Source organism: Phaenicophaeus curvirostris, chromosome 1, assembly GCF_032191515.1.
Source record: "Phaenicophaeus curvirostris isolate KB17595 chromosome 1, BPBGC_Pcur_1.0, whole genome shotgun sequence".
NCBI lineage: Eukaryota > Metazoa > Chordata > Aves > Cuculiformes > Cuculidae > Phaenicophaeus > Phaenicophaeus curvirostris.
The window spans coordinates 85043917-85067039 of record NC_091392.1 but is presented as its reverse complement, the minus strand read 5'-3'; the positions used below and the strand labels follow the sequence as shown (position 1 = coordinate 85067039).

The 23123-nt window shown below is 39.9% G+C and overlaps 1 protein-coding gene across 1 annotated transcript in view; it reads right to left on the bottom strand.

The window, feature by feature from the left end:
• Positions 1 to 23123, bottom strand: part of SPAG17 (sperm associated antigen 17) — a 107516-nt gene that overhangs the window by 22910 nt on the left and 61483 nt on the right. The window contains exons 23-34 of the mRNA XM_069866701.1: positions 22986 to 23099; positions 16877 to 17085; positions 12909 to 13029; positions 10370 to 10743; positions 9235 to 9364; positions 7728 to 7942; positions 7324 to 7429; positions 6199 to 6353; positions 4142 to 4318; positions 3484 to 3611; positions 2285 to 2415; positions 297 to 424 (exon numbers count right to left, since the gene is read on the bottom strand). Coding sequence (XP_069722802.1) covers positions 297 to 424; positions 2285 to 2415; positions 3484 to 3611; positions 4142 to 4318; positions 6199 to 6353; positions 7324 to 7429; positions 7728 to 7942; positions 9235 to 9364; positions 10370 to 10743; positions 12909 to 13029; positions 16877 to 17085; positions 22986 to 23099 — 1988 coding nt within the window. The remainder of the gene's footprint in view (positions 1 to 296; positions 425 to 2284; positions 2416 to 3483; positions 3612 to 4141; positions 4319 to 6198; positions 6354 to 7323; positions 7430 to 7727; positions 7943 to 9234; positions 9365 to 10369; positions 10744 to 12908; positions 13030 to 16876; positions 17086 to 22985; positions 23100 to 23123) is intronic.

Here is a 23123-nt window from a genome sequence, read left to right as displayed (position 1 = left end):
GTGCTCTCCTTACAGCATCATAGGTCTAGACAATAAAGTCTATAGATTCTTGGGCACAATTTATCTATCCTAAAATCTCTTCACCTGGCAAAATGTACACCCCTTAAAACTGCTATATCATCTTACTGAGAGTAAAAGAAGCCCAAGGTTTCTATGTTTTCCCTGACACAGTCTACCCCTTGCTTTTCCTGTTTAATAAATTGAACTTAACAATGCCAGATTATTTAGAGCTCCATTTCCCCCCTGTGACAAACGTATTGCTTAAGCAGGAAATGACAGTTTTGAAACAATTATACCTCAGGAGGAGAAAATGTGTCCCAGGTGCTTGACTGAAGATTTGGAGGAACAACACTCTCTGGTTCTTTCTTTGTTACCCAGGGGGAGTCTTCAGCCAAAGGGAGCAGGACAGAAATACTTAAAACACCTGGTTCAAAGACGCATTTTGCTAAGAATCAATTCAAATCTCCAGAAAAATATACTTATCTAATTATTAAAACCCTCATTATCAAGTGGTAAAATTCCATGTGAAAATATGATATTAAAGGCTATAGATAATATCAGATCATTGAAGTAATTACAGAATATTTGAAAAAATTTGAATCACTTAGACTGTGTTTAAGAACAGATTGCCTAGGCTAATTGATTTGAGTCTTCATAACAGCTCAGTTGTATGCTGTGCGGAGTATCCCAAACACAGAAGAGCAGACCAATGACATATATTTATTGAATACAAATATCAGAAGATGTACAAACAAGCATAATTCTTCATGTATTTTATACTTCGCATTCTGATCACTGTATAGATTCCACTGGAGATGATTTATTATCTTTTTATTGCTCTGGTTAATTTGAATGTTTTTCAAAATATTTTTTCCAACCCAACCCAAACCAAATATCTACTAAATCTACTGTTATCTACCCCACAGGTGGCCTTCAAAATGTACATCACCATTGAGGTAGTTTGTCACAATGATGCAAAAGTGCACAGACTTGTCATCAAGGCAAATAAGAGCCAGAACTGAGAAATGTGGAGTATAGAATCATAGAACCACTTGGTTGGAAGAGACCTTTGAGATCATCAACTCCGACTGTACAAGTCTCTAAAAGTCTGGAAAAGCAGATGTGCTACTATTACATATGACTGCTGGTTGTGAGCAAGTTTTCTTGACTAGGATTTTCACTGCATGTATATCTTCTCCATGTTCCTGATCTTTACATCTTCCCTTTCTGTCTCCTTCAGTGCCCTCCTTCTTTTCCTTTTCCCATGTCAATATTATTTCATTCTGTCTATATCATGGGAGATTGCTCATTATTGTGAACAGAAGCAGCATTTTTAAATGTGTAAAACTTGCTAAGAGTAATAGGTAGGAAAGCTGGTCCCCATACTTATGATATACACCTTTGAGAAGAATGTCTTAGTACTTTACAGCTTGAAGCAAACTACTCTTATCATTTCCCCATATCCAGGGGAACGATAAGTTCCTGTCTTTTTAAAGATATATGTCCAGAGAGGTGGTAGATGCCCCATCCCTCAAAACATTCAAGGTCAGGTTAGATGGGGCTCTGAGTAACCTTAACTAGCGGAAGGTGTCCCCGGTCATTGCAGGGGGGTTGGACTAGATGATCTTTAAAGGTTCCTTCCAAACCAACCTATTCTATGATTCTGTGTTTATTTTCCCAGGATCTACCCCTTAAGCCACAGTGTATTTTATAGAAACACAGTATCTCCAAATAACCTCACACTGATAGCCTGCCATTACAGGATATCACTTCTGCATAGCTACTGCGAGGTGGCTGGTGTCATGTACTATTGGCATCCCTTATTTCAGTAATATTTTTTCCAGCTTCTTAATAACATATATTTATCCTTTCCAACAGCTAGACGAAGGGTCAACATCAGAGAAAGTGTTATTGTCTTCATTGATAAACAGAGCTACATCATTAATGAAGACTGTGATGCAGTTAATGCTATTGATGGTAAATACATAGAGCATCTGTGCATTTGGTAATCACTTTCGTTTGTCACTCTGACAGTGGATAAAGATATGCCAGTTGTTTGTTCACTTATCCCTTCACAGCATCATTCAATTAATTCTCTGCTTCCAAGACTTTTCCACAAACTCCTTCTTCCCCATGTTTCACTGCCAGAAGTGTGGGCACCTCTCTATGTGGGGAAAAACATTTTCAAATTTCCTGTCCAAGTTTGAGTTTTGAAACTTCTGACTCCACCTTTCTAATTATTTCTGTTATTAGTTTTTTCTGAAAAGAAATACATTTTTACTACCTCGGTATTCTTGTATGGGATCCTTCAAGACAGCAGCAGCAGGATCACTACAGGCTTCACCGAGATACTTGAGTACATCCCTGCTCCGCAGGAGCTCGGTTCCAGAACCATCCGCGTGGATAATGAAGAACCTACACAACCAGCCGCACACATCAGATTGTATCAGCCATAGGAGGGAAGGTGTTGGCATTAGGGGTCTGCAGGGCAGTCTCTGTGAGGAGAGGCCAGGGGCTGCCCTGTGCTGGACACAGATGATCCCAGCTGGCTCCAACAGATCCACTGCAGGATGCAGCTGAGTCCCTCAGCCACGGTGGTGCCTCAGGGAGAGTGTGTGTAAGAAAGGGCAAAATGCCACACAGGCAGTAATGAGTGAGGAAAAATGAGAAGCAGACCTGCAGATACCAAGAAATGGAGGAGGGAGGAGGTGATGCTCCTGGTGCCAGAGCAGAGTTTCCTCTGCAGCCTGTGGAGAGGACCATGGTGGATCAGGTAGATTATTCCCTGAAGGAATTGCAGCCTGCGGAGAGCCCAGGCTCAAGCAAGTTTAACTAAAAGGCCTACAGCCTATGGGAAAGACCCATGACAGAGCAGGTGAAAAGGATGAGGAGGAAGGAGCAGCAGAACAGAGCTGTCATGGACTTATTGCAACCTCCCATCCACTGTGTTGCTGGGGTGGGAAGGAGGTAAAGAGGTCAGGAATAAGGCACTGATGTTGAGCCTGAGAGAAAGCAGCTATGGGGGAAGGTATTTCAGTTTTAGTCTTTATTTCTCACTGTCCAACTCTATTTTAATTGGCAATAAAATAAATTATTTTTCCTCAGGTTGAGTCTGTTCTGGCTGTGATGGTAACTGGAAAGCGATGTCCCTGTCTTTATTTTGACCCACAACTTTTTTCATCTTATTTTCCCTCCTTGTCCTGTTGAGGCAGGGGAGTGAGCGGAGCAGCTGGGTAGGCATTTGGCAGCTGGCCGAGGTCAACCCACCACACTGATCAAATCCAATGGCTTTCAAATTGCACTCTTTTCTCGATGACAAAAATTAAAAAGAACTGTGATGACATAACAAGAAGATGAAACTCCAAGATGAAGATATCAAACGTGCAAATATAGAGTTCTGAACAAAGGGAGTGCAAATACATAAACAAAGATACAGTGCAGTGAAGAAAGAAAGTGCAAACCCATGAATGCAATGTAGTTTACCTGGGGGCATGTTCATCATAACTGGTAAGTTTGTTAACTTCTGGGATTGCTGATGCTGAACTTTTGTCTTCCTTGTCATCAAAGCCAGTTTTAGGAACACACACAGATGTGCTGCCATCAGCCATGACCTATAATAGAAATTATATAAAATGACTTGAGATGCATGATACATTTCAAACAGTAACTTGCTGCTGAACTGTAATACGACCTGGACCATTGAAAGAGACAGAAAAACCACATTTCACTTTGAATTTATGCATTTGAAGACTGAATCATTCCTTTTACAACGATATTTTCCTTACCAGGCAGATTAGAATGTTTCAATGGACCTTCTGAAAAGCCAATATCTTCTTCCACTTTTAATCCTATTTGCAAAGATGATTTTTTTGCTATAAAACAAGTCATGCTAATTAAGGTAACTTTACAGGTAATGTAAACTGTAGATCATGTGTTTTATTTCAATCTCTCTAGAAAGAAGAAAATACTAAAAAAAATGAAAGCCATCACATACTCAAGAACACTTCAGAGACTTTATTCAGGAGCTGTGCCTTCTGACTAGCTAGGCTGCTTTAAGAATAAGTGCTACAAGGCTACAAGTCGAGACACGTTTATAAGATTACTTAAAGTGCAGAAACTTGTTTCCTTCTATGTATTTTACCTTGAAAAGATTTCCTTTAGGATCCACCATCTCACAAATAGTTCTGGAAGTGTGTTTCATAATGTATCTCCCTGCTTGTTTCTCTTCTCTCTTGCTGATGAAATTGTGAACTTCACAGGTATAAACTGCTGAGCAGTCTTCATCAATGAAAAGAGAGCCTGACTTCACCGGTAAAACCTATCACAGTAATAAAGAGGTTCAGACCTGAAAGGTGAAATCTTCGGTTTAGAGTAACCATGAAAATGAAGAAGAGATGCAAATCAATAGGAGAGCTTTCAGACCTTTATTACTGAACCATCCAGTTTCAAGGGATTAGAGGAAGAGAAGGAAGATAATGTCCAGGAGTTAGGCTGATGTTACTCTCTATAATATTTTCTTTAACTTCAGGAAATTTAAGCTTGTGATTTAAATATACTATACAGTTGTAAGGAAATATCATAAACTCATACAATACCTCAAATTGGAAGGGACCCATAAGGACCACTGAGTCCAGCTCCCTGCTCCTTGCAGGACTATTTAAAACAACCATATGACTAAGAGCATTGTCCAGAAACTCCTTAAACTCTGACAGGTTTGGTGCAGTGACCACTCCTCTGGGGAGCCTGTTCAAGTGAGTCATCACCTTCTGAGTGAAGAACCTTTTCCTGATTTCCAATCTGAACTTCCCCTGACACAGCTCCATTCTGTTTCCTCACGTCCTATCACTGGTGACCAGAGAGAAGAGATCAGCAAGTCCACCTCTGCTCTCCTCCTTGAGGAAGCTGTAGACTATGATGAGGTCACTCCTCAGCCTTCTCTTCGACAAGTCACCTCAGCTGTTCCTTATAAGTCTTGCCCTCAAGACTTTTCACCATCTTGCTCATCCTTCTCTAGACACACTTGAATAGTTTGATGTCCTTTTTATACTGAGGTGCCCAAAACTGCAAACAGTACTTGAGGTAGGGCCACAACAGCACAGCGTAGTGGGACAATAACATTCCTTGACCAGCTAGCTGTGCTGTGCTTGATGCTGCCCAGGGCACAGTTGGCCCTTTTTGACACCAGGGCACACTGTTGACTCACACTCAACTTGTTGTCTACCCAAACCCCCACATCTCTTTCCACAGGGCTGCTCTACCAGCAGCTTCTTGCTCCCAGTTTGTACAATATAACCGTGATCCTTTCTACCCTCAAGGGAGTCCACAGCTCCTCCTAGTTTATTATCATCATCAAACTTCTCTAACGTACATTCGATTCTTGCATCCAGATAATTTACAAGAGAGCACTGGCCCTAAAATTGAGCCCTTGGGCAACCCCACTGGTGCCTGGCCACCAGCCTGATGTAATCATATTTACTCTAACTCTTGGAGCCTGACCCATTAGTCAGTTGCTCACCCAAGATACGTGTGTCTAGCTGTGTGCTGGACATTTTGTCCAGAAAGACACTGTTAGAGACAGTATCAAAAGCTTTGCTAAACCAAAAAAATCCTTCATCTACTGGCCCCCCTTGGTCAACTAGATGGCCAGCATTGTCATAAAAGGAAATTAAGTTAGTTAAGCAGGAAATTAAGTTAGTTAAGCAGGACTTTCCTGCGAGGTGGTGGAGTCACCTTCCCTGGAGGAGTTTAAGGGACGGGTGGATGAGGTGCTGAGGGACATGGGTTAGTGTTTGATAGGAATGGTTGGACTCGATGATCCAATGGGTCTTTTCCAACCTGGTGATTCTATGATTCTATTATTCTATGATCCTGTGCTGCCTACGACCAATGACTCAAGTGTTTTTCAATAACTCCCAGAATAACCTTCTCTATAATTTTACCAGGCACTGAAGTGAGACTTAACAGGCCTATAATTACTAGTCTCTTCCTTCTTACCCTTCTTGAAATCTGGGACATTTGCCAGCTTCCAGTTGACTGGAACCTCTAATATCTAAATATGGGCAAAGTATGATATAGAATTATAGGATTTGTGAAGGCTATAGAGAAGGGAGTTAAAATAGTCAAGGTGAGAGACGCTGATGGCAGGACCTTGGAACACAGAAATACATTTCACTGTCACAAACTAAAAATAATTCCCACCTGATATGTTCCCTGTGGCTTTGCTATAATAGACGTCCCATCTCCAAAGATGGTACAACAGGTACCGTCACCACAATTTACTGTAACAGTAGCAAACTCAGTATTCTCTACTCGCACATATTTCACTTTCCTTGTGATGGCTTCTGAGGGTTCATCTAAGAATTAACACAGGACAACTAGACAGGAGCACACGAACCATGGAAAAGTCTTAGGATTCATTTTGATATTTCCTCTCATATCTCCCCAGTAAAAGACCCTCAGACTACATAATATCTTTTATCACCTAACTTTATGTTAGGTAAACAATATGTTACCTTCAAATTTTTGGACTGTACAGTGAATACAGGAATATTGAACAGCAAAAGCTGTCTGTAACCATCTGTGACTGGTGCGGTCATGAGAGTACTCTCTAATTCATCAAGTACAGTACTAACCATAATGATATGTATATTTGTAATATACAAGTTGGACCATTGAAATTTTTTATGCCTGTGATACAAGCTCTAGGATGTGAAGAAATTCCTTTTCAGCAGCAAAGTGAGGGAATACATATCAAACTGATATGTTAATCTGGCCAATGCCTTCCAATTGAATAGACAGACCAGCTCAAGGTAATTGTTTCGATTTTCAGAATTCCACGAGGAGGTGTTCTACAACCAGAACTTTAGACTGTGTTTGAACACAAAACTCCTGACAAGTACACAATAAATATACACTTCATATTAATTACAGAACTTATCCAGCAACTGAACTATGCATACAGAATATACTGCCACCAGAAGAAACACAAATGACCATTAGCCCTACTTGTTCCAGGTGAATGTAGTTTCACTTCTACTGGGTTTGTCATTTTCCACAGCAATATTCAAAAAATTTTGAATACATCCAAGGTTGCTGAGTCTGTGGCCTCTCTGGGGAATATACATTGTGTATAAGGACTCCCTGGTCCTTATACACCTATTCAGTTAAGACTCAAATCAGCTTGCTTCTTTTATCAGGGTAGCTAAGCCTAGACTACACTAGTGGATTTGTTATCTAGGCTATTGGCAGGAGACTTCTTTGGTATATTTTGTCAATTATCTGCTTTACAAGATACAGAAAGAAATGCTCCACTTTTGATTTTACCTTTTTGATAAAAAGTTGTGATTCTAGTACCATCAGCATGATCTACTACTCTGCTTCCATCCAGCTTCTCAACAATTATCACTTCATCATCTCGTACAGTCATAATCTGAAAGAATGAGGAATTAATCACTTATATTAGCTCTGTGATACTTATAATAGTAAACAACAGTAAAACAAGGCATTATGCACTGAAACTCAGATCAAGCTAGACTACTGCAACTTTATTTACTTCAGAGACTGAGGACTTGCATCTTCTTCAAAATCTAAAGCTTATGTATTAGTAACAGTGTAATAATACAGCCTATACAATATTTGTTCAAAGAACAAGTCCTACAACTTATATGATGGCATCCCTGTCTCTTAGCTTAGTACACAGTACTATAATAACACAAAAACAGTAATACCGTTCCATCAGCTGGGTCAGTGGCCTGATAGATTAAGAGTGGCTTCAGATCTATTCTCTTTGCTCCCTCAGTGCCCACTTGAATTCCTGATGGAGTTGTTGTTATCCAGGTTCCTGCCTGGTTCTCCTCAGGTTGTTCAGAATTAACCAGACTCTGCACAGTAATTTCAAACAACTTGTCCTTGCTTGGCTGCAACAGACTGTTTCTGCCCTTTCCTGAAGAAACAAAAATTTCTATATCAGATTAAAGTAATAGGAATTTGATGCAGCCTATTAGAATTACATCCTAATAAACTTCCAAAAAGGAATAAAAATAATTTATGTATCAGACAAGTTCGCAACAGTACAAGAAAAGAAAGACCTGGAGTTATCATCCATACAGAATGCCTACAAGTTATCAGTGTGAAGATATGGTGACAAGAAATGCAAACACAATGCTATGGTGCAGAAGAAGAAAAGGAGTGAAGATTCCATTGTGAAAGGTAACGGAGAGATCTTGTTAAGAATGTGACAGGGAAGTCTGGTCTCCCATATTCAAGTAAAGGAACTTAGACTAAGTGCATGCAAAAGACAACAGCACAATTCAGAGAGGAGTCTGAAAGGCTTACAACATATACATCCTAGAGAAAAAAAAAAGCCAAAAAGAGATGAATTTTTTCACTATAATTTTGTCAGGACTAAGCATCGAAGAGAAAGGTGGGAGGAAAAAGTTATCACAAATATAGGATAAGGCACACTGGCCACCAATACTGAAACTGAAAATTAGAAGATGGTTTGTCAGCTAAGTTCTCAAACGTCCTTCCAGTTATCTTAAGGAATACCCTAAGAGCAAGGAATGGACTTGATGACTTAAAAATCTCCTTTTTGAGAGAGTTTCCTCTTTGGCAGCAATTTTTTTTTCACAGAATTCCAATAAATTATACATTAATATTGTGACAAGTAACAATTATTCTTTGCACTAAGTAGCAGTGAGAGTGATCTCGAACTACACTCTGAGGTATGATGTACACTATTACTCAGTTCTTTCTCAGACAAACAAAATAATGCAAGAAAGGTTATATTGGGACAAACCACAGGTCCATACAACCAATTAATAATGACAAATAGTAAATGCCTTAGAATACATACTACATTTTTCTTTCTCATTCTAAGTCTTCTGTGAAAGAAGCATTTCTCAATACTAAAACTAAAAGCTGTGTAGCAGATAAGTAAGAATTTGACACTATTGTAGTTACAAATATTTCTTTTAAAATACTTTGTGTTGAACCACTCTGCCACAGATGTACTTCTAACACACCCTTTTACTTATTAGAGTCCTAGCATATTAGAAGAAAAGAAATCTGGAGTAAGACAGAAATTATTTTATATTAAGGTAACAAATCAGCAGTATGAAGCAGCTAAGTGCTGATAAAACTCATATGAGAACTGTCAGACTAAAGAAATGCGACCTTTATTAAGTATCATCAGCCTGCTACCTTTAAATCTGACCAAAACATTGGAAATGTTACCTCTCTTAGTGCTGGTCTCATGCGAAGGCTCCAATTCTACTAATGGTTCCATGCTGCGTGGAACTGTACGTGGGGGTAGGACAGGGCCAGAATCAGGACTCCTACTCACTGTGCCATCAGCAAACAGAACCTACGTTAAACAGAACCTAGGTTAAAATACTTCAAACATCAATGGTAAGACTCAAAAGAATGTATCACAAATGCAACAGTCACTAGAATATTGTGGGTGATGGAGGGGAAAAATTTAAAATACTCTCAGAATGAATACAAGAAATAAAGAAGGTATTTCCAAAAGAAAGGACTGCTAATTGCTGCAGTTCACATATATAAACAATGGGGACTCTAGCAACAAGTAGGCATTATAAAAGTACACAGTACAGATTATTCTTGGGCTACTTAAGTTGTCTGTGGGTGACGACCTTTTTTGTAGTAGTGGTAATACATCTGTATAACCATATTGATCTGCACTCAGGTATTCCACCTGTCTAAGATTGGTGTTAATTTTTTAGCCATCAAGGCAGCTAACACAAAGAAGTCATGGTTATTTATCTTATTATAGCTAACTTCTGAGATCTATTGTCCACTACACTCAACTCTTCACATGCACTTTTGGACTCAATGATCCAGGGGGTCTCTTCCAACCTGGTGATTCTGTGTGATGTTCCCTGTGTAGCAGGGAACAACTGTCTCAGGGTTCATTTACAAATACAGTACAGGCGTTTGAGGGAGAAGATGGTACTGTGTGAAAAACAAATCGACAACATATAGAAACATCTCAAGAGTTACAGTTACTGCAAGGTAATTCACTATTTCTTTTTTTCAAAGCCCAACTAATCCATACTTCAGATGTTTAGGTCCAGGAATGTAGTATTCAGAACCATACCCTGCTATTTCCTAATCCCAAAGTTGCCTAAAACCTTCACATGCCTAGGATTTTCATCATTAGAGCTCCCTATGTGCCTTAAAGTCTGAATCTGAACAAAGCTGAGAACGTTTTAGTCTTGACATGACTGCATAACTCAGTGGTTACTTAACTCCATCTACAAACTGGACGCTTCTTTATCTCAGTTGACAAGCCCAAGTTCAAGGGTATTCACACATGCAGGCTGCTTTCAATGAATTTCACTAAACATACCTGGGTAGATCCATCCATCATGTACTTTATGACAGTTCCTTGACTGGTAATGACTCTTGACACCTCTTGTTCTGTTTGCCTTGCCACAGATGCATACAGACGAGAGTTCTTCACCTTTTGGGGGTAACTCTGCCTAACCAGAATTTCCACTGTAGGCTGCCTGGCCTGTTCTCTTTCAGTGTCTTCATGCTTTATTTCATCTTTTGTAACCTCATGATCTTTTCCTCCACTTTCCATAACTTCTTTCTTCTTTGCTTCATTTGCTTCAGTCTCATCTTTCTCAGCTTCCTCTTCCTTGGCTTCATCTCCTTTGGCCTTACTTTTCTCTACTACCGCTTTCTCAGCTTCAGCTGTAGTGGCTTCACCTTTCAAATCTGAAAACAAATTCTAAATTACTTCATACTATATAGCACACATTCAAATAGTGCTAAACACACAGCATCATGGTGTCTACAGAAAATATGTAACTTCAGTGAGTAAGCCTAATGCTCTTTAGCTTCCGCTGTAATCCACAGAGTAAGGGATGAACTCTGTTTTTCAGAGAACACTTCAAAGCAGTCATCTACTTAGAAACTCTGCATCCTCCTGTGGAGGGGTCTGCATTTCCAAATGAAAACAAGGGACATTTGAAGATGGATTTATTATGGATGCTGAATTTTGAAGACTGACTTTAAGTGAGAGTAATTTCTTAACTGCCCTTAGAGGTGAAAAAAGTAACTGAGTTCCATCAAGTTTGAGTTTGTATAGAAACTGAAATCATATATTTTGTCTACTTGAACAAATAAAGCTTTTAGATTAAATTACAGCAACTTGTTGAGTGTGCTAATAATTATGGTAGTTGTGTCAAAAGACTACATGTCTGTGTTCTTAGTTGCTCTGTTAGCCTCGACTATTCAGCATTTCAACTCATGCTCTGCTTTTACTTCAAGCCAGATTAACCAGAGCACATGTACCCGAAGCTGGCAAAATGTGCCAAGCTGGCTGCCTCTGCAGGGGCATTACTAGATGGAGATGGAGATGTGATCATCCCACTCTACTCACCACTTGTCAGACTGCATTTGGAGTACAGTCAAGTTCTGGTCCTTACAATTCAAGACAGACATAGACAGATTGGAGAGGGTCCCAAGGAGGGCCACAGAGATGATCAAAGTGATTAAAAGAATCTGTCCATAAGGAAAGACTGAAGGAGTTAATACTCTTCTGCTTGAAGAAGGCTAAGGGGGGGGACATCATCGCGGTATTCCAGTACTTAAAGGACAGTTGCAAAGAGGACAGAGGCTTTCTTCCCAAGGAACCACATGGAGAAGACAAGGGACAATGGGTACAAGTTGCACCGGCTACGTTGTTTCATCAGTGGCCAGGAAATTGTTCTGCTGTTTTTTTATGCAGCAGCTCACACCCAGGATGCGCTGGAATTACTCATGGCATGTATTTGGTGTGTGCAACAAATCTGGTTTATTTCTGGATATGGGCACCTCTGCAGCTGTGCTGATTTATTTTCACATACTCAATAGCTCCAATACAGCCTGGGCAGGACAGGTCTGTTGGACATAGGCATTAAAATGATATCTGTAGGTAGCTGTTTTTAAACCTGACCAGATGACAAAAGCAAATTCACATTTATCTGCTTCAAAACCTACTAGCATGACTACAAAAATCCAAGATTTACTACAGTTTACAGGATGAACCTTCCTTGTGCTGGTTTTCAAAAACACTGGGGAATGGAATCATTACAGAAGGATATCATGCACAAAAACTTGGAATTGGTCTTCAAAATGAAATTCAATGGTAAGGGCAGAAATGGTTATGATGACAGCCTTCTCTGTATGTACTGGATGGCATAAACCAAAGTACTAATATGAAGTAATTACTGTTAGAAACTGATTGTATTTTTTAGAAAGGCAACAAAACCTCATTGTAGCATCCAGTAGCAGAGTCCATCGTAGCCTGGGTTAGTTTTATTAATGATTCCTAACATTAAAAGAATGTGTATAATTTAAATCTAGTATAAAGTACTACTTTTAAGTTTCAAGCCCCGTAATTCATAATACCTTTATATACTGTGTTTACAATCCCTCTGTTTACAAGCTATCACCAAAATTCTTATTCCTTTGTACTTCCAGACTGGTACCAGTCACTCCTGTGACCTTTTCTTTGGTAATTACATTGAATTCTCTGGTGACATAAGCTCACTATAAGGTACATCTTCATATTCCTAAGGTACATCTACATATTCAACTGATTATCCAATATGACTCCCAAGTGTTTATCCAACATGACTCCCTTTTAAGGGTGGCTGCTTTCCTGCACCACATCTGTTATGTCCAACAACTTGCAATTCTAGATTTTACATATTTCTTTAATTAAAACACATTATTTATGTTGCAAATACTATTAAATAGACATTATGATAGACTTAAAAATTTGAAATGTTAAAAAGTTCATATTGTTACATCTAAACCCATCAAAGCAGAAATAATCTTCCGTAATTTTAACTTCTTTTAAAAACCCTTACTTTTCAGTGGCTCAGAAAACTAACCTCTAAAACTTTCACCAAGGAAAGTTAATACTAGTCCATTGGGACAGGAAACATTCAAGCTTGGGAAAACAAGAGCATTTGACATCACTTGTGTCTGGGATGCTGATTCTTCCATTTCCATCTACAGAATGAAACATGCATTAGTTTTTATTCCACATTTTAGAAGAATAAAGAAAAAAATTAGACTACCAAGTTCAGTTGTAACAAAACTACTTTTTTTTCAAAGAATCACAGAATCACAGAATAACCAGGTTGGAAGAGACCCACCGGATCATCGAGTCCAACCGTTCCCATCAAACACTAAACCATAACCCTCAGCACCTCATCCACCCGTGCCTTAAACACCTCCAGGGAAGGTGACTCAACCACCTCCCTGGGCAGCCTGTTCCAGTGCCCAATGACCCATTCTGTAAAGAATTTTTTCCTAACGTCTAGCCTAAACCTCCCCTGGCGGAGCTTGAGGCCATTCCCTCTTGTCCTGTCCCCTGTCACTTGGGAGAAGAGGCCAGCACCCTCCTCTCTACAACCTCCTTTCAGGAAGTTATAGAGAGCAATGAGGTCTCCCCTCAGCCTCCTCTTCTCCAGGCTAAACAACCCCAGCTCTCTCAGCCGCTCCTCGTAACACCTGCTCTCCAGCCCCTTCACCAGCTTTGTTGCTCTTCTCTGGACTCTCTCCAGAGCCTCAACATCCTTCTTGTGGTGAGGGGCCCAGAACTGAACACAGGATTCGAGGAGCGGTCTCACCAGTGCCGAGTACAGAGGGAGGATAACCTCCCTGGACCTGCTGGTCACACCGTTTCTAATACAAGCCAAGATGCCATTGGCCTTCTTGGCCACCTGGGCACACTGCTGGCTCATATTCAGTCGCTGTCAACCAACACCCCCAGGTCCCTCTCCTCCAGGCAGCTTTCTAGACAGACTTCTCCTAGTCTGTAGCACTGCACAGGGTTGTTGTGCCCCAAGTGCAGGACCCGGCATTTGGCCTTGTTAAACCTCATGCCATTGGACTCAGCCCAGCGGTCCAGCCTGTTCAGATCCCTTTGCAGAGCCTCCCGACCCTCCAGCAGATCGACACTTCCACCCAGCTTAGTGTCGTCCGCAAACTTGCTCAGGGTGCAAGAAAGAAAGTGCTTTCTACCACCTATTTTTAACATTTTGAGAGTTTATGGATTCCAAACTGGAAATATGAGCTTATTTTCTTTGATTATGTTATCTTCTTTCAGTCCTCTTTATTAACCCTTCCTAACTTCATTAATTTTGCTGAGCCATTATGCTATCTTTTGCATGTTACGATGAGATAATAAACCGATAATGGGAAGCAGAAAAGAATGAAATAATTCTTGAAGCTGCACATCAGTTATTTTACCTATAATCATTAAAAAGCACAGAAGATAAGTAAAGCAGTACTTCCAGTCTGCTGCCAATACAGCTCTGAGTTGAGAAAGGGACAGGAAGGAAGGTCTGACAGTCAAAATGTGTAATTCTCTTTGCACTGCTCTGTAGTGGAAACTGTCCGGATGGATAAATAAGATGAGGTTGACCTAAGGAATGTCTGAAGATACTGCAAAGTCTGGGAAAAATACAAAAATGGACCCTTTGATGTCATCTCCCCCTCAACCTATCTGACAATGAACTACGCTATGCCAGCAGATGTAATATGACAGTTTTGAGTTTCATACAGAGGTTACAGAGAGAATTGTTCTCATATTATCCCATATTCTGGGTTTTTACGAATAAGAATATAGGGGAAAATTGGCAGGTGTTTTTCCACCTGATTTTCTGCCTAAGGGATGCTGTACATTTTGTGGTTACTTTACACGGTATTACTGGGTAATTAAGGCTATCCTTAAAACCCTAAGATCGTAGTCACAGGATCTGGAGTCAAAGTCACAGAATAGGGTAGAAGTAATCATCAGTTGTCATCTACCTCTTCCCATCTAAAAAAATCTTCAAGTATGTCTGTATCATTAGAGAAAACTGTTAATGTAGCATATTCTACAAATTCCCAGGACTGGAGGTTTGCTGGCAATCTATTCTAGCTTTTTAACCTTGACTAACCTTACTGATGTTTTCCTATTGGCTAGCCTGAATCTCTGTTGCAAAAAAAATTAGTTTACTTATGATTCTTTCTTCTGATTATATGGGTAGCACCATAGCTCTTTACAGAAGGTTATTTTGTCTCTCAACGCTGGATTAAATAAACCCAAATCATGTCCCTCTATCTTTCCCATCAACTTTTAGATACCTCTGGTCTTTCTTGGTGCTTTCCTTAGTGCTCTCCAGTGCGGTTCACATTTTTCTTGCAGTGCAGCATCCATAACTGTGCACAATACTTCATCTAAGGCCCTACCAGCCCTGAATGGAAAATAACTTCATGTACTCAGCAAGATACACTCCTGTTTATTCACCTCAATGTGGCCTTTGCCCTTCTCACAGCAAGATGGCATTGTTGACTTATGTATAGCTTGTAAACCATTGTAATTCTCATATCAATAACAGTTCTGAGGAGAAAGGTCTAACTGTTACTCATTTTGTCCATCCAAATTGATTACTTATACATAGCTGTACAAGCTAGTATTTTCACTAAATTACATCCTATTTTCCAGGTCATTTTAATGTGAGTTTGTCGAGTTTGCTTCCTAATTTAAGGCTGTTCTCCAAAATACTTGCAGACTCACGTAGCTTGATGCTGTATACACTAATATGGACACTCTCTGTCTTTCAGAGTTTTTATTAAAACACCAAAAATGCACTGAAGACATTCTAGTCAAAATAGAAAAAGGCCTTTGAGAAGAAGAAAATAAACTTAGATGTCCTCCTGACAGAATTTAAATGGTAGGGGGCTTTGTTTGTGTAGCATTCATTTGTACCACACAATAGCTCCATGTTATGCTAAGTGCTGCTTGGCTACTCCCTACCCCACTTTCAATGTTGAAATTGGGTCAGCAGGACTTCTGGTGGATATGGACAAAATCCGTGTTGAAACAAGGGGCACAGTATTACTTCATCCACTAGGTACCGTGGAGGCAGCATAGCTAGCTCAAGACTAGAGTGTCTTCCAAGGCTACGCCTGCAGCTCTTGGTACGTGTTCCTTCTTGTCTTAATACTTTCTTCTCCCATTTGTTCTGTAACAGAAGTTATCCCCTACTTTGAATAAACCTGCACTGCATTTAACCCTTCATTTCTATATGGCTCATTCTACCTCTTTAAACAGTTCAGGCCAGCTCTGTCAATACAATTATGATCTCCATCCAATCTCCCTTCCCAAGGGAGCTGGGAAGAGAACTCATAGACCTCTTGTGAGTGCATAGCAAGAGTGATTTTGAGTGAAGTGGTCTAAGTAACCAGAGTGGACAAAAGACCAAGTTTTCAAGAATTGTTTTGAAAAAAAGACAATCAGATTTTTAGACCAGGAGGTGGTGATTCTTTCCAGGGCAGCACCCTAGAAAATGATGACAATAACTGAAGTAAGAGTTTTATGAAATGCCTCCGGAATCGAAAGCCACTACAATTAAATGAACTATCGTTAATTTTTAATGGAGAAAGTCTGAGGAACAGGACAAAAGAGAAAATGGTGCATAAAAAGATGGCAGACCTGGTACCACTCATGTTTATAACACCCACCAACTTGTGGAACAAGCAAGACAAAAGAACTGAGAACACTGAGATTTAATAATAACAAGTATAAACATAAAGCCAAAACTGATGAAAGAATGTGGCCATGAAAGACACTGCTTTCCATCATGGAGTCAAAAAGGCCAGTTTCATTAACAGCTGCCAACATGTACATCTGAGAACAACTGGAAGAATAAAACATATCCTTAGAAGAACCATTAACTGTTAGGTATTTTTAAGGCAAAGCTCAAAGCCTTCTGAGAAGAATTTATGTTTAAGTTACATAAGTTTATATATTTTAATTTTTGTTTGTTTGTTTCCTGTGTTCATTGGATAATCTCTATTCTCTCACCTTTCCTTCTTCTTTCTTTACCAGGTCATCAGGTGACAGAAGGCCTGTTTTGCTACGTCTTGCTTTTATAGGTGATGCAGATTTTCCTGATTTTTGTTTGACAGACTTATCTTTTTTTCCTGAATCTGATGTAGTCGGAGAAATTATTGTTGGAATATGAACAGAAGGGATGTTCAGAATTCTTGCTAAGACAGCATCTGTTTCATCATCTAAAGAGGAGAGAAGCAATATTTTTAGTACAATTAAGTGTCATAAATGTAGATGGCCACATTTTATTTTATTTTTTTTTAGATTTTGTACATTAGATTTTATCTTAGAAATAACAGTCTAATAGGGGAGTTTATTACTGTAGATAGAGGGACTGGATAGACAAAATTATTTAGAGAATCCTTCCATAGACTGACTATTTGCCATCCTAAAAGACATCTTGAAACTATTGTTTTCCGCAGGTCATCTCTTTTCTCTCAAAAATACAAAATACAATTTAAAAAAATTCTCTTTTACCTCCAGAATACTTAGAGAGGTGGAGACATTTTGAGTCTAGTATCTACGAAATGATCAATGTTATGTATCATCACAGGCTGATTCAGCATGGACCAACTCCTGCAGTTTTCTCCTACATAGCTTTATTTTGCTGATTCAGAAAGGTTCTGATGTTCTAGACTTGCTAAGACTCTCAATTCTTAAAGGTTGAGCATTAGGGTAGTCTGCTAAGCATGTCAACAGGAAGTAAGAATGTTACCTTCTAAAACAATTCATTGAAAATAAAATTAATGCAAATTAAAAATTTCTGTAAAACACCTTCGTTTCAATAAAATGACACTCCTGTTTAATCAGAAAATCCCAGACAGTTCTAACTTTAACACTTCTAGAATTTTTTTTAAATCATCTTTTCTTGCTTGAAGATAGATTAAATCCGAAACCTATAATTCATGAAATAGCACCTCGTTTCCCATTCAGACAATTTAAGCACTTGAATTTTTGTTTGTTTTGGAGAAATTGTTACCCCAGGTGGAGCAACTTATTATCCACATCTTAACCACATTCATATAGATAAGAGCTGAAAACACCAGTGAGCAAAACATGATGATATCAGAAATCACCTTTTGGAAACCTTTTTTAAATAAATAAAGCAAGCTCAATTTGCTCAGTAGTTTCAACAAACTATGAAGTTTAGTGATAAGCCATTAATTTCAAGAATGTCTTTAGGGAGAGTTCAAAAAATCCTTTTTCTTTAAATTTAGTTTTGGTGAAATTACATTTTAATTCTGCTTCTTCCAGCAGAATATTTAAAAATATTATTTAATGTGAAAACTGATGCATCAGGCAAAGAAAAGTTAAATAACTCATTGAAAAACTGTAAGCACAGCCCCACTCAGATAAAGAAGGAAAGAGATGCATCTGGAAGCAAGCTACTAGCACCATTCTGTTGTGAGATCATACCTCTTTATGCAGTGTAGATGAAGTGTTAGTATATTTTTGGCTTAAAAAGCTAAGAGGTAGGCCTAAGTGCTACTATGTCCACTGTTTCCAGAAAGGTTTTGTCATAGCTGGTTTTAGCTCTGCAGATAAGAAAATGCAGAGGCCACCTTAAAAGTAAAGTTCCAAATTACTAGAAAAGCTGCCTGCATGATCATTTGCCTTATGAATGATTCTGTATTTATGGCAACTGCAAAGGTGGCCCAAAATTTAAGGCTAGAAGAAATGATTAGATCATCTGGTGGTAAAGTCCTATTTAGCAGTCCATGGAAACAAGCCTTCAATCTCAGTTTCTGTCTTGGTGCCAGCATTAGGGAAACTCACGTATATCTGAATATATCTGTGACCTTTAGCCTGAAGGGAAATTTGGATCACAGTAGGAAAAGTAAAATAGGAACATTTAAAATTCTCATTGGAGTCAGTTCTGACACATATTTACTAGACATCACGGCCATGGAATAAAAAAGTAGTAGTACCCATCTCCAGGTGGATGGTGAGAAGAAACAGCTGCCTAATAAACACTGACAGAGCTAGGGCTCCACAGAGAAGTAAGATAGCCAAAAAGAAGGATTCTGAGGCAACTGTCCAATATAACCATTAGTGAATGTAATCCATCCTGTCAGGTGAATGAAAAGATGGATTATCCACGTGAACACTGCAAACTGTGTATAAATGAGCTCTTATATATAGTGAGGGGAGTTATCCTTCACAGCTACCTGTGCTGGGAAGTGGAGCATGCTCTGTTTCAGACAACACTACCCCAATTCACCTACCCCTTTATTCTGGTTGCACTGAAAAATGAGAACATATTGCCTGAGGATAACAACGCAAAAGAGCAGATTGTTGAGACTAAGGGCCAGTGTCTTTAGAAATCTTGAGATGTGAAATTCCAGAGGACTGCCAGATTAAGGAAGTTTTCCTTTCTCTTGCACATACATGCAGATTTCTAGCACTTGGAGTTGTACTCTCTTGATTTCATCAAGGCATAAAGAGCAACTGCAAAGGAAAGCAGACTTCCACCTCTTCAAGGAGTCAGTCAGTAGGACCCCCTGAGATATGATCCTCAGGGACAAGGGAGCAGAACCGAGCAGGCAAATATTTAAAGATGCTTTCCATAAAGTGTAAGAGGGCTCAGTCCTCAGACGTAGGAAATCAGGCAGGAAAGGGAAGAGACCAGCATGGCTGAGTAAAGACCTGCTGGTCAAACTGAAGAGCAAGAGGGAACTGCACAGGCAGTGCAAGCAGGGACAGGGAACCTGGGAAGAGTACAGGGACGCTGTCTGGTTGTGTAGGGATGAGGTCAGGAAGAACAAGGTGCAGCTGGAGCTGAGCTTGGCAAGAGAATTGAAGACTAACAAGAAGGGCTTCTAGAGGTACATCAATCAGGAAAGGAAGGTTAAAGAAAGCGTCTCCCAACTGATGAATGAAAATGGTGACCTTGTATCAACAGACAAGGAGAAGGCTGATGTACTCAGTAACTTTTTTGCCTCTAACTTCACCAACAACTGCTCTCCTCTCTCCTCCTGGGCCAGTGGACAAGATGGTGACCAGCGGGGTAAAGCCCCTCCCAGTGTACAGGAGGATCAGGTTTGTGACCACCTGTGGGAACTGATCAGGTCTATGGGACCTGATGCATTCCAGCGTCCTGAGGGAATTGGCTGATATGGTTGCCAAGCCACTTTCTATGAAATTTGAAAAGTCATGGCAGTCAGGAGAAGTCCCTAGTGACTGGAAGAAGGGTAACATTGTGCCCATTTTTAAAAAGGGTAGGAAACATGACCCTGGGGACTACTGACCTGTCAGCCTTACCTCTGTGCCTGGGAAGATCGTGGAACAGATCCTCCTAGAAGCTATGCTAAAGCACATGGTGGAATGGAAGGTGATTAGAGGCAGCCAGCATGGCTTCACCAAGGCCAAGTCCTGCCTGACCAACCTAGTGGCTTTCTATGATGGGGCAACCACAACAGTGGAAACCAATAGATGTAATCCATCTGGACTTCTGTAAAGGCTTTGACACAGTCCCCCACAACATCCTTCTCTCTAAATTGGAGAGATATAGATTTAATGGGTGGACAGTTCAGTGGATAAGAAACTGGTTGGATGGTCGCATTCAGAAAGCAGGTCAATGGCTTGATGTCCAGATGGAGATCCGTGACAAGTGGTGTCCCTCAGGGATCTGTACTGGGACCAGTGTTGTTTAATATCTCCATCAATGATACAGACACTGAGATCGAGTGCACCCTCAGCAATTTGCAGTGGTGCAGTGGTCATAACAGAAGGAAAGGATGTCATCCAGAGGGACCTGGACAAGCTGGAGAAGTGGGCCTGTGTGAACCTCATGAGGTTCAACAAGGCCAAGGGCAAGGTCCTATACCTGCGCCAGGGCAATTCACAGTTTCAGTACTGAATGGGGGATGATGTGATTGGGAGCAGCCCTGTGGAGAAGGACTTGGGGGTGCTGGTCAATGAGAAGCTCGACATGAGCTGGCAATGCATGCTTGCAGCACAGAAGGCCAACCGTACCCTGGGCTGCATCAAAAAATGTGTAGCCAACAGGTCGAGGCAGGTGATTCAGCCCCACTACTCTGCCCTTGTGAGACCCCACCTGGAGTATTTTGTTCAGTTCTGGAATCCTCAATGTAAGAAGGATATGGAGCTGTTGGAATAGGTCCAGAGGAGGGCTACAAAGTTTATCAGAGGGCTGAAGCACCTTCCATATGAGGACAGGCTGAGAGAGTTTGGCTTGTTCAGCCTGGAGAAGAGAAGGCTCTGAGGAGACCTTATAGCCATTTCACTACCTGAAGGGGGGCTTTAGGAAAGCTGGGGATGGACTTTTTACAAGGGCATATAGTGATAGGATGGGGGGGAATGGCTTTAAATTGGAGGGCAGAAGACTTAGACTAGATATTAGGAAGAAATCCTTCATGATGAAGGTGGTGAGGCACTGGAATGGGTTGCCCAGAGAGGCTATGGATGCTCCATACCTGGAGGTGTCCAAGGCCAGGTTGGATGTGGCCTTGGGCAGCCTGATCCAGTGGAAGGTGTCATTGCCCATGGCAGGGGGGTCAGAACTAGATCATCTTTGAAGTCCTTTCCAACCCAAACCATTCTGTAATTCTATGATTCTGGAATACGAGAGGTGAAAGCCCCACAGGTGCTCAAGCAGTGCCAGATTCACCAAGTGATGAGATTACTTCTAAGTCTGGTTGTAAGGTGGTCTGAAGTAACACTTTGTTCAGGTTATAGAAAACAAATAATAACTTAAGACTTGTATGAATATTAACATTTAACCAAGAAATTAAAAAGATCCACAAAGCTGGCAAACAGCCTGAGGCCTTTTGTCATTTTGGCTTCCCTAAAAGGAAGATGGAAGACATAAATGAGAAAAACAATAGAAGAATAAGACCTAGAGTGAGTCCAGAAAATTACTTCAGTAATGCGGTGAAAATGTGTAATTTTCACCCAATTTAACCAATCACTAGAGAGAAACTGTGGATTACATAGCATACTGTTCTATATTAGGGAGGGATGACATATGAGAACAAACCAGAATACTTCTGGTCAGAATTTTTCTGAGTACTTACTATACAAACACCCACAAGGACAATTAAGCGTAAGCAAGTGATTGTAGGAAAACTGCAAACAATCAAAGAATGCCAGTCAGCAGTGCTACACTAAAGCTCAATAGGGCAAGCAGTATTCTAATGCAGAATAGAATGCTTTTAGCAGATGTGAAAAAGCCTGAACATTACAGCTGACATGCAGTTTTTTCATTGGATCTGTCTCTCTCTTATGCTAAAATACAAGTTTTCACAGACCACTACATTGTGGATGCTCTCTTGGCCCAAGTTTAAAAAGCCCTTTTTTAGAAATTGATTTGTAAAATGTGTTTGAATAATTAAAACTGAATGTATAGTTGAATGGTTTACCAGAGTCCACAAAAAGATGCATTCAATTAAATGTTTTCATATTTTAAGAGCTGAAAAATGCTGGGATTATTTTCTGATTAGAGGAGGGTTTTCACTTTTATACGTATGATGGTTTCAGTGGCCTTTCAAACGTAATGAAAACAAAAAGCTCTTGGTAAAAGCATACGCTCTTTTCACTGTGGTTTTGTGAAGCAATTGCTTCCAGTTGGTAAATGTGTTTATTGAAAGGCTGAGAGAAATCCCTCATTATGTCTGCACAACTGTAACCTCAAGTCCAACTCCTAACATAAAATGAAAGTTCCATAATCAGCTATATAAATTTATAAAAATATTATTTCTTGGAAAACCAAGAAGATTCCTCAGCAAATCACATTTTCTTTGGCTCAAATTAATTGGCTGATTTTGCTGGTCTAGTTAATAACAGTACTTGCAAGTTTCTCCCTGCACTCCTCTGTTTTCACAGTAAGTAAAAAAGCATGGAGACCTCCCTCCATTTTGAAATTTGCACCATACAATATTCTTGACAATGTAATCTCATCTTGAGCCTTGCTGAAAATTCCCCAACAAGTAGTAACAGCTGCTGAGAAAAGCAAAACTGCATGCAGCAAATTATTGGGTTAAGGAGTGTATGAAAGAAAAAAGGAGAAAGAAATAATTACCCCTATGGTTCTCAAATATCCTCTTCTATTTGTTTACTTTACCTGCTGTCTTCCCTGTAGGTCCATAATAACTCAGAGACAGATGGATTCGATTTTCCAAGGTGGCTGAAAAAGATCCAAACTTGCTCACAGCTTTCTTTTGATTTTTCAATTTTCCTTTAAAAAAATCAGAATTGATTT